The sequence below is a fragment of the Ruditapes philippinarum genome, unplaced genomic scaffold (assembly GCF_026571515.1).
Source record: "Ruditapes philippinarum isolate M1 unplaced genomic scaffold, ASM2657151v2 ctg7795_1_1_1_1, whole genome shotgun sequence".
In the NCBI taxonomy this organism is placed as follows: Eukaryota; Metazoa; Mollusca; class Bivalvia; order Venerida; family Veneridae; genus Ruditapes; species Ruditapes philippinarum.
Genome location: NW_026863357.1, coordinates 25,796 through 38,722, shown reverse-complemented (window position 1 = coordinate 38,722; position 12,927 = coordinate 25,796). Strand labels below are relative to the sequence as shown.

Sequence of the window (12,927 nt, the reverse complement as noted above, 5' to 3'; positions counted from 1 at the left end):
TTGTGACAAAAATCTTTTTAGTTTGGTCTTATTGTCAGTATTTCTTATTGAAATAGTGCAGATATAATCTGCCATTTATGTTCAATGTCTTTTTGAACTTGCTCAGATGAGCGACTTAACATGTAAATTGCACACTACATTTCATTGGCAACAAATGCACCCAAATTTTGCTCATAATCATGCAGTTGTCCAAAAAAACAGTAGTGTAAAATTGTTTCAAATGAATGTGTGGGCATTATTGCATGAGAGTTACTACCACCAACAGATTTAATGATGAGGGCTGTAAAAAGACTATTGTTCTGTTTCTTTAAATGATTGAGAAGACCTGGGGTCAAAAACTAGGTCATACAGCCAAATATGGATAAACCTTGTTAACTATCTATAGGCTACTGTTTTGACCCAAATATCCTGAAAATTGGTCAGACAGATGTTTTTGGTGATTTCTTGGCCAATTTTTATATGGGTCACATGGGGTCAAAAACTAGGTCACACAGCCAAAATATGGAAAAAACCTTGTTTACAATAAATTGGTATTGAGCCTTCATAGGCAGATGAATATATCATGGCCCTCTTGATCTTTTTGTGGAAAAATCTATAGTAATTAGTTAATTTATTCACTATTTACTTCCTATTGTTATTTTCTCTCCTTGATAACGATTATTATACGAGAATTACATGTATTATTGTTCTTAGTTTTGTTAATGCAATTAAATGCAAGATAATAAGAGAAAAATACAAAACAAAATTACAAATCTACATTACAGATAGAAAGAATAATATCCCCCTTCCTAGAATAGACACTGCCTTGCTTCCAAAATTAAAAAAAAACATCTGTAAGCCCATATTGCTGTGGAATATCAGTAGATTTATACTGTGCAATCTCTACAGAGTGGACCTCTGTGTGAAACTACCTCTTTACTACAACAGTCTTACATTTTTGCAAGTTCTCAGCAACTACAAAAATCTTTGTCTCCCAGGTGTGTTGCTCTGCAGATGGTGTAGCGTATTTTTTATACTCTCATATTTCTTCATATACTTTCTACATAAACTTGTATTAAAGTTTTTATGTTACAATTATTCTTCAGATAAAATAAGGCAAGATAGACAAAAGAAAGGAAACATTTTTCAGAGGTTTTTTGAGTGGAGACGTTATCACCGGATGAAAACAAGTAAGATTTAACACTATACATGTGGCTTTCCAGCATTAAGATACAGTCAAACCTTTGTTAGAGACAACCTCCGATTTTAAGACCACCTTGTAGATAAAGACAACTTTTTGACAAACCTTCATGGAACAAAATACATTTTGAATAAATACCACTTGTTTATAAAGGCCATGCATGTTCTCTCTTTGGATTGCCTTCTTTCACCAGTTTGATCAAACTGTGATGAACTCAACTTTTTTGAGGTGGCTCAGAGTAAGCTTTTAGGATCATTGAATGTCCCACATTTTGTTTGTTAACACTCTAGTGGTCACATTTTTGCCTCAATAATCAAACTTGGTAAGGATGCTCGTTTAAGTAACTGCTCAGGTAAGTTCAAACATGGGTCATCTGGGATGAAAATTTCAGTCACAGGAGCTAGAATTAGAAAAATCATGTTAAAAGGAGACACAGGCTAAATTTTCATTTCTTTGTTTTGATTTTTAGCTCGACTTTTTCTTAAGTATTGTTATAGTCCTGGCGGCGTTGCCGTTTGCAAACTTGTACCTGGATCATAACTTTTTTAGTTCTTAATTTATTGTCTTCATACTTGGCCACAACAACCCTTGGGACAAGACCTGTCAGTAGACCACCCTTACCTTGACCTTCATCCATATATGACATTGACCTTCAAGGTCAAATGTCCAAATTTTGCTTGTTCTTGCTATTATTTGCTGTAACTTTGTTATTTTTGAATGAATTGTCTCCAAACCTGAACATAATAATCTTCACTCATAAATGACCTTGACTTTGAAGGACAAGTTATTGAAATTGTCATTTTTTAGGCTATTATTTGCTTTTACTTTGTTGTTTTTGAATTGATTGTCTTCAAACTTGAACATAATAATCTTCAAGGATAATCCTTAAAATAACCAGACAGACCTTGACCTTCACTTATAAATGAATTTGAATAAACAAATACATGTATGTGATTGTCATACAAGCTGATATGTCCAGATAATGAAAATATTGTAAAGCCCTTGATTTTTTTTCTCTCATTTTATATAAACTATCTAATAATTTAGTATGTCATGTATATTTGGTCCAAATTTCTTTAAGACACCGCCGACAAAATAAGTCTCCCTGCTAAGACATTTACATTATAGCCCCCAAACTGTAACCAAACAAAAAAATGCCAGGCATGTCTGAGTCAAAAGTAACTCCTGTTTTTTAAAAATTCACAGTGCAGCAAATATGCAATTTATATGTGCATAAACAAAAACTTTGGGTTTCTTTTGTTATTTTTGTTGTTGTTTTTTTAGCTCACCTGAGCTTGCTCAGGGTGAGCTATTAGGATCGGTGAATGTCCGTCGTCCGTCGTACGTCCACACTTATGACTCAATTATCATCAAACTTTGTCAGGATGCTTGTTTAGTCAATTGCTCGGATGAGTTCGAAACTGGGTCATTTCGGATGGAAAACTAGGTCAAAGGAGCTAAAAATAGAAAAACCGTGTGAACACTCTAGTGGTCACATTTTTGACCCAATCATCATCAATTTTGTCAGAATGCTTGTTTAGATTATTGCTTGGATGAGTTCGAACATGGGTCATCTCCGATGAAAATCTAGGTCATAGGAGAAATAAATAGAAAAACCTTTTGAACACTCTAGTGGTCACATTTTTGAACCAATCATCATCAAACTTTGTCAGAATGCTTGTCTAGTCAATTGCTTGGATGAGTTTGAACATGGGTCATCTCTGATGAAAAACTAGGTCACAGGAACTAAAAATAGAAAAACCTTGTGAACACTATAGTGGTCACATTTTTGACCCATCATCATCAAACTTTGTCAGGATGCTTGTTTAGATAATTGCGCAGATGAGTTCGAATATGGGTCATCTCTGATGAAAAACTTGGTCACAGGAGCTATAAATAGAAAAACCTTGTGAACATTCTAGTGATCACATTTTTTACCCAATCATCATCAAACTTAGTGTGGATGCTTGTCTAGTCAATTGCTCAGATGAGTTTGAATATGGGTCATCTGTGATGAAAAACTAGGTCACAGGAGCTAAAAATAGAAAAACATTTTGAACACTCTAGTGGTCACATTTTTTACCTAATCATGATCAAACTTTGTCAGGATGCCTGTTTAGATAATTGCTTTGATGAGTTTGCAAATGCTTTATCTCCGATGAAAAGCTAGGTCACAGGAGCTATAAATAGAAAAACCTTGTGAACACTCTAGTGGTCACATTTTTGACCCAATTATTAAGAAACCTTGTCAGGATGCTTGTTTAGTCAATTGTTTGGATGAGTTCGAATATGGGTCATCTCGGGTGGAAAACTAGGTCATAGGAGCTAAAAATAGAAAAACCTTGCGAACAGTCTAGTGGTCACATTTTTGACCCAATCATCATCAAACTTTGTCAGAATGCTTGTCTAGTCGATGCTTGGATAAGTTTGAACATGATTTATCTCGGACGGAAAACTAGGTCACAGGAGCTAAAAATAGAAAAACCTTGTGAACACTCTAGTGTCACATTTTTGACTCAATTATCATCAAACTTGGTCAGGATGCTTGTCTAGGTAATTGCTCAAATGTCAAGCTCGAATATGGGTCACCTGGGGTCAAAAACTAGGTCACACTGATCAAATATGGATAATCCTTGTTAACACTAGTGGTCACATTTTTGACACACCTGTCATGAAACTTGGTCAGAACGCTTGTCTAGATAATTGTTCGGGTGAGTTTGACGGGTCAGGTGAGCGATCTAGGGCCATCTTGGCCCTCTTGTTTAGATTATACATTAATGTTATCAATTACATTTCTTCTGTTATGATTAAATAAATGAAGATAGAAAATGTTAAGTAACATACATACAATATATACCGATAAGTATACTTTGTTACTTGAAAACGAAAATTCTAACCGTTTGTTGTATGGTTTGGTTACGTTACACACTCATTTAAACATCATACATGTACATATGAGTTTGTTACACATATAAATATCTTATAACATATTTAATATCTTATAACATATTTATTCTATCTGTGTCATATACGAATTGTTATCAAAATTATACAACATTGAAGTTAGTAAGCGCTTGGATATTCTCATTACTTATGTCACTGAACGACATTTTTCTTCTCGTTTTTCAGAACTACAAGGCGACCTTATTAAATTCTACAGAAAAAGGTGTAGTTCAATACCTCTCTCACCGCTTCTTGAAGAAATAAAGACACCTCTAGCTGGGTTCTACGTGATGCCAGATATGGTTGATGTAAAACAGAAGTGCATAACTTGTCATGAAGAGGAGAGAACACCGATCAAATCTTTAAGAGACCTGTTTTCAACTGGGAGAGGAGATCAGCACGAAATTTATCTATCTGCTGATGTAGGCTTTGGAAAAACTGCTTTCTCAAAATATCTTGCAATCATGTGGTGTCAAGCTCATTGTCGTGATGAAAACTACACCTGTTTTAAGGACAGCGAGTTGAAAGCGTTAGTTGACTTTGAGTTCGTATTTTTGGTTTTCTTAAGAGACTGTACCTCTGTTTGTAACATTGACGATATGATTGAACAGCAAATTACTAATAAACTCCCTTCTTCTGCAACACTATATGAAGTTTTAGGTAGAGAAAAATGCTTGATTATATTGGACGGTCTTGATGAATGGACTCACCCTGTAAATAGATGTTGCGAAGTATCAGCAAAAATCCCACATCGGTACGGACGTGATAATTGTGTTATCCTAACGACAACCCGACCGTGGAAGCTCGGAATTGCAAATCTCAAAACAAGTCAAATAAACAAAAAAGTAGAATTGGTTCAATTAAGTGCAGATTCCATGCGGCAACTAGAAGAAAATGCTATAAGAAAAATGACAGGTGTTCATAACGATAGGGTACTGAAGAGTAAAACACATGACTTCAATAAAGTGATACATGACCGTCGCCTAGAACACATGCAAGTCATTCCACTCCTCCTCTTGTATATAGTTTGCCTATGGTGCAACAACATTCCTATTGGAAATTCAAAACATGAAATTTACACCAATATCATTGAATTCTTACTCTCGAGAACATCAAAGAAACACTCAGAAGTTGAACCATCTCGTGAATCATCTGCCAGTGAAATTCCAGATTGCTTCAAAAGTCATAAATTTTGTAAAAAGTTTTACAGTCTTATAACATCATTAGCAGAACTAGCTTACCAAACACTATTTAACAAAACAAGAGAAAATACGCTGGTATTTGATAGAACGGTTGCTGAAAAATATCTCAGAGCAGACGACATGAAATTAAGTCTTCTCTCAGGAATAATGTCAGAAAGCAGAAGTAAAACATTAATCAAAGAATTTATCAAATTATCATTTCTTCACAAAACAGTTCAAGAATTTTTTGCTGCAATATTTATAAGTTCTCAATATGATGCTCAGAAAACTGTTCTAGAACAATGTAGAAATGTTCAAGATATTCTGGACATGTCAAAAATTTGTGAATTTATAAGTGGAATGAATGCTGACCGGATGTGTGCATTATCAAATGATTTGATGTCTGTGATAAATGAAGACGAGAAAACACGCAACTATAGAACCAGGACAGATGACAAGATCATGTACACTAATCCATTGTATGACATTCAGGAAATGTTCATGTCTTGTTTACAAGAAATGCCTGAAAGTGAATATATTCAATTATGTTTGCAAGATTTCTTCATTGACGAAGACATCAGGCATAGTGAGCAGTTACAACGTTTGATAAAACAAAATAAAACCAACATAAAATCACTTTATATAAACACCACCAAAACTTCCAGCAGTTTACGTGAAATTATAGATTTATTCTCTGTCACAGATCTCAGTCATATACAGAAACTTGTCTATCGTGGTGACATGGAGAAGGAGGATGAGATAAACTGGATATTGTTTCCCAGTCTACAGTCTGTAACTTTGATGTTGGGTAAATGGACAAATGATGAAGAAAATCTGAGTGAAAGCATGTTGCGATGTCAAAACTTACAATATTTATATATTGATAGATTAACATCATCTCACAAAAAACTGGAAACTATTTTCAATTTTATCTCTGGTCAAAAATCATTGAAAGAGTTAACATTGATGGGGTTACATTGTAACGAACACAGCCTCCATGATTGTAAGAGATGGAACTTGGACTTGTCCAAAAATATGAACTTAACAAAGGTAGACTTGGAGCAGTTACCTAGGTTACAATTAAATCTAACAACACCGTCGATAGTTAATGTTAAATTGTCTGGAATCAATCTGGATGAAAGTTCATTGTTACTGTCACGTGACATGTTGAAGATTGAATGTGTGGAGTTGAGGAAGATAGAAATGATTGCAGGAAGTTTACAGAACTTTATTACCATACTCGAAAATCTGCCACAGTCAGTCAAAGTAGAGATGGACGACATAGAACCGGAAAAAGAATATGAAAGTGTTAAAGAAAATATCCGGAGTTCAAAAACTTTTCATGTGATACAAGACTGTGCGGGGACATTTGAGTTCAAAGTAAGAAAATCAGGTAAGGAATAAATAAAAAATTACTTCAATTATTAACATTGTAACATATAAATGAATTTTTTTTAAAAAGAAACCTAGAAAACAAAATGGCGTAATTATGAAACTTACCTTGGTAAATTTGAGGACATTTATTGTAGGTACAATATATTACATTTGAAGATATTAATTAATAAAAGCATTATATCTAGATAAAGATATTTAATGGCGGAGATTTTCATATGTTTTGTTTAAGGAATGATGGATACAAAGTGGATGTAGGACATGGAAAATCAAATGTTTAACAGGTGAGATTTTTTATGAATTTTTTCTTTATAAAATTTACGAGTATTTATTCATTTACTATGTACATGTTTGTTCTATAATTAAGTAATTAAATTTATTTCAATTTTCGTAAACGGTAATATTCCAAAATGAGCTTTTATTACGTGAGTTGTCATATTAAATAGCATTAGTTACTTTAAAACAAATCTGTTATGTGATAAAATTATAAAACAATGACTCCTTTTAAGCTCACCTGTCACAAAGTGACATTGTAAGCTTTTGTGATCGTTTTTTCGTGTCCGTCCGTCATCCGTGCGTAAACAATTACTTAAAATGACATTTCATCATTAACCCCTGAGCCAATTTAATCCAAATTTCACAGGAATGTTCCTTTGTTGGTCACCTTTTAAAACTGTTAAAACAATTTAATTCCATGCAAAACTTTGGTTGCCAGGCAACCAAACGAAAAAAAAACTTAAAATATCTTCTTTTAAAAAAACCCAAAGAGCTAGAGGTTAGATATTTGGCATGAAACATTTTTATGCTCCCCGAAGGGTGAGTATATAGTCGCCTCTTTGTCTGTCCGTCCGCACTACCGAATAGGGATAGGTAGCCTTCGAACTGTGAACAGAACAAAAGGACAAAAGGATTCATTTCGTAACAATAGAATAAGGGGCCATGGCCCCCCCCCCCCCATTAAACAAAAGAAAATAACAATAGAAATGGCCCTTTATCCCAATTTGGTCCGACAACTGTCCGTCCATCCGCTTTTCTTGTCCAGGGCATAACTTTGAAACAACAAGAGGTATCAACATGAAACTTTGTAGTTAGTTAGATCTCATTGAGTGTCTCAAAAAGTATTTGAGGTATCAACTTGAAACTTCATAGGTGGATGGATCTCATTGAGGAGGAGTGCATTGCACAAGAATGATAACTCTACCGTGCATTATTTTTGAGTTATTGCCCTTTGTTGTTTTTCAAAATTAATTTTTGTCCAGAGCATAACTCAAAAAGCCTTTGAGATATCAAAATGAAACTTCATAGGTGCATAGATCTCACTCAGGAGGTGTGCAGTGCACAAGAATGATAACTCTACCTTTTATATTTTTTGATTTATTGCCCTTTGTTATTTTTCATACCTAATTTTTCACCCGAGTGGAGCATAGCTCAAAAGTGTTTGAGATGTCAACATGAAATGTCATAGGTGGATAGATTTCATTGAGGAGGAATGCTGTGCACAAGAATGATAACTCTTCCCTGTACAATTTTTGAATTATTGCCCTTTGTTCTTTTTCATACTATTCTGTCAGGAGCTTATCTAAAAAAGTATTTGAGGTATCAACTTGAAACTTCATAGGTGGATGAATCTCATTGAGGAAGAGTGCAGTGTACAAGAACGATAACTCTACCCTGCATAATTGTTTAGTTATTGCCCTTTTTTATTTTTCAAAATTAATTTTTGTCCAGAGCATAACTCATAAGGCCTTTGAGATATCATTCATGAAACTTCATAGGTGCATAGATCTCACTCAGGAGGTGTGCAGTGCACAAGAATGATAACTCTACCTTTTATAATTTTTGAGTTATTGCCCTTTGTTATTTTTCATACTTAATTTTTCAATTCAATTTTTTTCTCAAAACGTATTTGAGGTATCAACTTGAATTTTCATAGGTGGATAGATTTTACTGTGGAGGGATGCAGCACAAAAGAATGATAACCTACCCTGCATTATTTTTCAGTTATTGCCCTTTGTTATTTTCAGCCATCAGTATTCACATAGGTTTCAAATCTGTAATCACTATAGCCAACAGTTTTCATTACCAAAAGACCTCTTAAAATGGAATTATTCTGCTGTACTACATATACATTCTTCCAATGAGCAAACACATTCGGCGGGGGATGGCCATGTTGACATGGCTCTTGTTTAAAATAGAGATTAAAAAAATGTCCAAGCAAGTTATATTTTTTATTTGATACAGAGTTTTACCTTTTACCTCAGTCTTAGACGTATTTAAAGATTTTGTAACACAATTTTTTCATGGTTTTTGTGTCGCCTCTACGGAGTAGTGGCGACATATAGGGATCACTTCTCCGTCGTCTGTCTGTCCGTCTGTCTGTCTGTCTGTCCGTCTGTCCGTCCGTCCGTCACAAAACTTGTCCGGACTACTCCTCATAAACTACTGGTGCAATTTCATCCAAACTTTACAGAAATGATCAGTACCAAGTCTAGTTGTGCATATTGTCAGAATTTTCCGGTTCAATGATTTTTGTCAGAGTTATGGCCCTTTAATAATTTTAAAGTTTGTCCGGACTACTTCTCTTATACCAGTAATGCAATTTCAATGAAACTTTACAGGATTGATCTGTAGCTCAAGTCCTTGAGCATATTGCACGGGTTTTCCGGTTGAAGGATTTTTGGTTGAGTTATGGCCCTTTGATAAAAGGTGTTTTTTCTGTGTGTTGCCAGATACGCAAAAGCTTGTCCGGACTACTCCTCATAAACTACTGGTGCAATTTCATCCAAACTTTACAGGAATGATCAGTACCAAGTCTAGTTGTGCATATTGTCAGCATTTTCCGGTTCAATGATTTTTGTTTGAGTTATGGCCCTTTAAAAAATTTTATTTTTAAAGTTTGTCCAGACTACTTCTCTTATACCACTTATGCAATTTCAATGAAACTTTACAGGATTGATCTGTAGCTCAAGTCCTTGCGCATATTGCACGGGTTTTCCGGTTGAATGATTTTTGGCCGAGTTATGGCCCTTTGATAAAAAGGTGTTTTTTTCTGTGTGTTGCCAGATACGCAAAAGCTTGTCCGGACTACTCCTCATAAACTACTGGTGCAATTTTATCCAAACTTTACAGGAATGATCAGTACAAAGTGATTAGTCTAGTTGTGCACTGTCCGTCTGTCTGTCCGTCTGTCACAAAATTTGTCCCAACATGAAATTGGCCATCATGAGGCGACACATGTGATTACTGATCGCTCTTGTATTTTATAAATATGATGCTGAAATTAAGATTTGTCAATTTTGTTAGTTCAAATAAGCATTATTAGTCCCCTACCGGTTTAACCAGAGGGGACTTTAGGTTTACCGTCCGTCTGTCCGTCCGTCCGTCTTTCTGTCAGTCCGTCCGTCCACAAAACTGGATCCCGCGATGATGCAAAAAGTACTGAAAATATTTTAATGAAACTTGATATATGGATAGATGGCAGTATGGAGATTATGCATGTCTTTTCCTTTTCTTCCTATGTTGAAAATTCTGGTTGCTATGGCAACTAATAGTCTGAAAATATGGCAAATTTAACACATAAACTGGATCTAGTGATAACTCAAAAAGTACTGAAAATATTTTAATGAAACTTGATATATAGATAGATGGCAGTATGGAGATTATGCACATCTTTTTCTTTTCTTCCTATGTTGCACATTTTAGTTGCTATAGCAACTAATAGTCTGAAAATATGGCAAATTTAACACATAAACTGGATCCAGTGATAACTCAAAAAGTACTGAAAATATTTTTATGAAACTTAAAATATGGATAGATGGCAGTCTGGAGATTATGCACATTTTTTTCTTTTCTTTTTATGTTGAAAATTCTGGTTGCTATGGCAACAAATAGACTGAATTTCAAGATTTCTTATCTAAATTTTTAAGCTTTTTCACTATAAGCTCTTTATTTCTTAGAGTGTTTACTTCAAACTTGAAATATATGTTTCTGGTCATCAACCACATCATATGTGACAAGGTTTACAACTCTAGCACAAAAATTATCAGAATTACCTCCCTTGAACTTAGAATTTTTATGAAAAAAATGTCTTTTTAGCTCACCTGTCACAAAGTGACAGGGTGAGCTTTTGTGATCGCTTTTCGTCCGGCGTCCGTCCGGCGTCTGGCGTCCGTCCGGCGTCTTTCGTCCGTAAACTTTTACTTTAAATGACATCTCCTCATAAACCACTAAGCCAATTTCGTCCAAACTTCACAGGAATGTTCCTTTGGTGGTCACCTTTGAAAATTGTTCAAAGAATTTAATTCCATGCAGAACTCTGGTTGCCATCGCAACCAAAAGAAAAAAACTTTAAATAGCTTCTTCTAAAAAACCCAAAGAGCTAGAGCTTAGATATTTGGCATGAAACATCTTCTAGTAAGTGTCTACCAAGTTTGTTCAAATAAAAGCCCTGGGGTCAAAATTGGCCCCGCCCCAGGGGGTCATTGATTTCCCCTATTGCATGTAGTAAAAACTTAAAAAAACTTCTTTTAAAGAACCGAAAGAGCTAGAGCTAAGATATTTAGAATGAAACATGTTCTAATGGATGTCTACCAAGTTTGTTCAAATAAAGGCCCTAAGGTTAAAATTGGCCCGCCCTGGGGGTCATTGATTTTCCATATATGTATATCGTAAAAACTTCTTTTAAAGAACCTAAAGAGCTAGAGCTAAGATATTTAGCATGAAACATGTTCTAATGGATGTCTACCAAGTTTGTTCAAATAAAAGCCCTGGGGTCAAAATTTGCGCCGCCCCGTGGATCATTGATTTTCCTTATTTACGTAAAGCAAAAACTTAAAAAATATTTTAAAAAAAAAACCAAATAGCTAAGGTTTAGATACTAAGCATGAAACATCTTCTAGTGAGTGTTACCAAGTTTGTTCAAATAAAAGCCCTGTGGTCAAAATTGGCCCACCCCGGGGGTCATTTATTTTCCTTATATGTGTATAACAAAAACTTAAAAAATCTTCTTTGAAAAAACTCAAATAGCTAGAGTTTAGATATTAAGCACGAAGCATTTGCTAGTAAGTGTCTACAATGATTGTTCAAATAAAAGCCCTGGGGTCAAAACTGGCCCTGCCCCAGGTGTGTCATTGTTTTTAACTATATGTGTAAAAAAAACTTGAAAAATCTTCTTTTAAAAAACCCAACGAGCTAGACCTTAGATGTTTAGCATGAAACATCTTCTAATGGGTGTCTACCAAGTTTGTTCAAATAAAAGCCCTGGGGTTTAAACTGGCCCCGCTCCGGGGGCCTATATACAGGTGAGCGACTTCAGGGCCATCATGGCCCTCTTGTTAAAATAACTTCTTTATTTCTTAATGTATCTACTTCAAACTTCATATATATGTTTCTTATTATCACTCAACATTTTTGAGAAGGTTAAATACTCTAGCAAGACTATTTTCAGAATTATGTCCCCCTTGAACTTAAATTTTTTTGGAGAAATTGGTATATATTACTCCAACTTTTTCATTCCTTTAAACTGAAAGTAAAACTCACATCATATATGACAATGTTCATAAATCTAGCATCTTTATTTCAAGAGTTATCTTCTCTTTAAGAATTTTGCAGTAAAATATGTTATATTTTGGTAACAGGGATGTTTGAAAAAATAACTTTAGAGTCTCCTTCAGTCTGTCTGTATGTATGTCTGTCTGTCTGTTCATAAAAACTGTTTCCTGAGATCACTTTTAAAGATTTTTTCCAACAAATTTACTTAAAAAAAGAGAAAAGTTGAAACATTAGTTATTCTTATTCATCCGGAGAAAATTGGACCTTTTGATTATCTGTTGTATAAACTTAATTTCCTTACTAGGCAGGGAAACTTAACACATTACTGTGATATAGAAAACTTAGAACTCAAAAGATTTAAGTTCATTCATGTCATTCATTCACTGGTAAAATTGAACGGCCAATGGCCCATCAGAATGTTTCTGGGGTTCTAACCGGTAGGGGACTTATGGATTGCTTGCAATACTATGATTATTGCTTGTTTATAAAGATATTACTCAATTTAACATTTCATGTAAATAAAGGGAGGTAATTAGAAATTTATTTTCTATCAATTCTAAGTCAAGTTTTCCAATATGAAATGAATGCATGTAATTTATTGATTAAATATAATGTGCACAAATATTTGCAGTACACATTTTACATATTCTTTGATGTTTGAAAATTGTTTCATTTGTATAA

The 12,927-nt window shown here is 34.5% G+C and overlaps 1 protein-coding gene across 1 annotated transcript; it reads left to right on the top strand.

Annotated features, from left to right (window-relative positions):
- The first annotated feature begins 1,088 nt into the window (after nt 1–1,088).
- On the top strand, nt 1,089–6,981 carry LOC132721906 (uncharacterized). The gene is made up of 3 exons (XM_060706283.1): nt 1,089–1,169; nt 4,310–6,697; nt 6,929–6,981. The coding sequence occupies exons 1-3, from the start codon at nt 1,160–1,162 to the stop codon at nt 6,952–6,954; spliced, it is 2,424 nt and encodes an 807-aa protein (XP_060562266.1). The 5' UTR covers nt 1,089–1,159; the 3' UTR covers nt 6,955–6,981.
- Nucleotides 6,982–12,927: the final 5,946 nt, after the last annotated feature.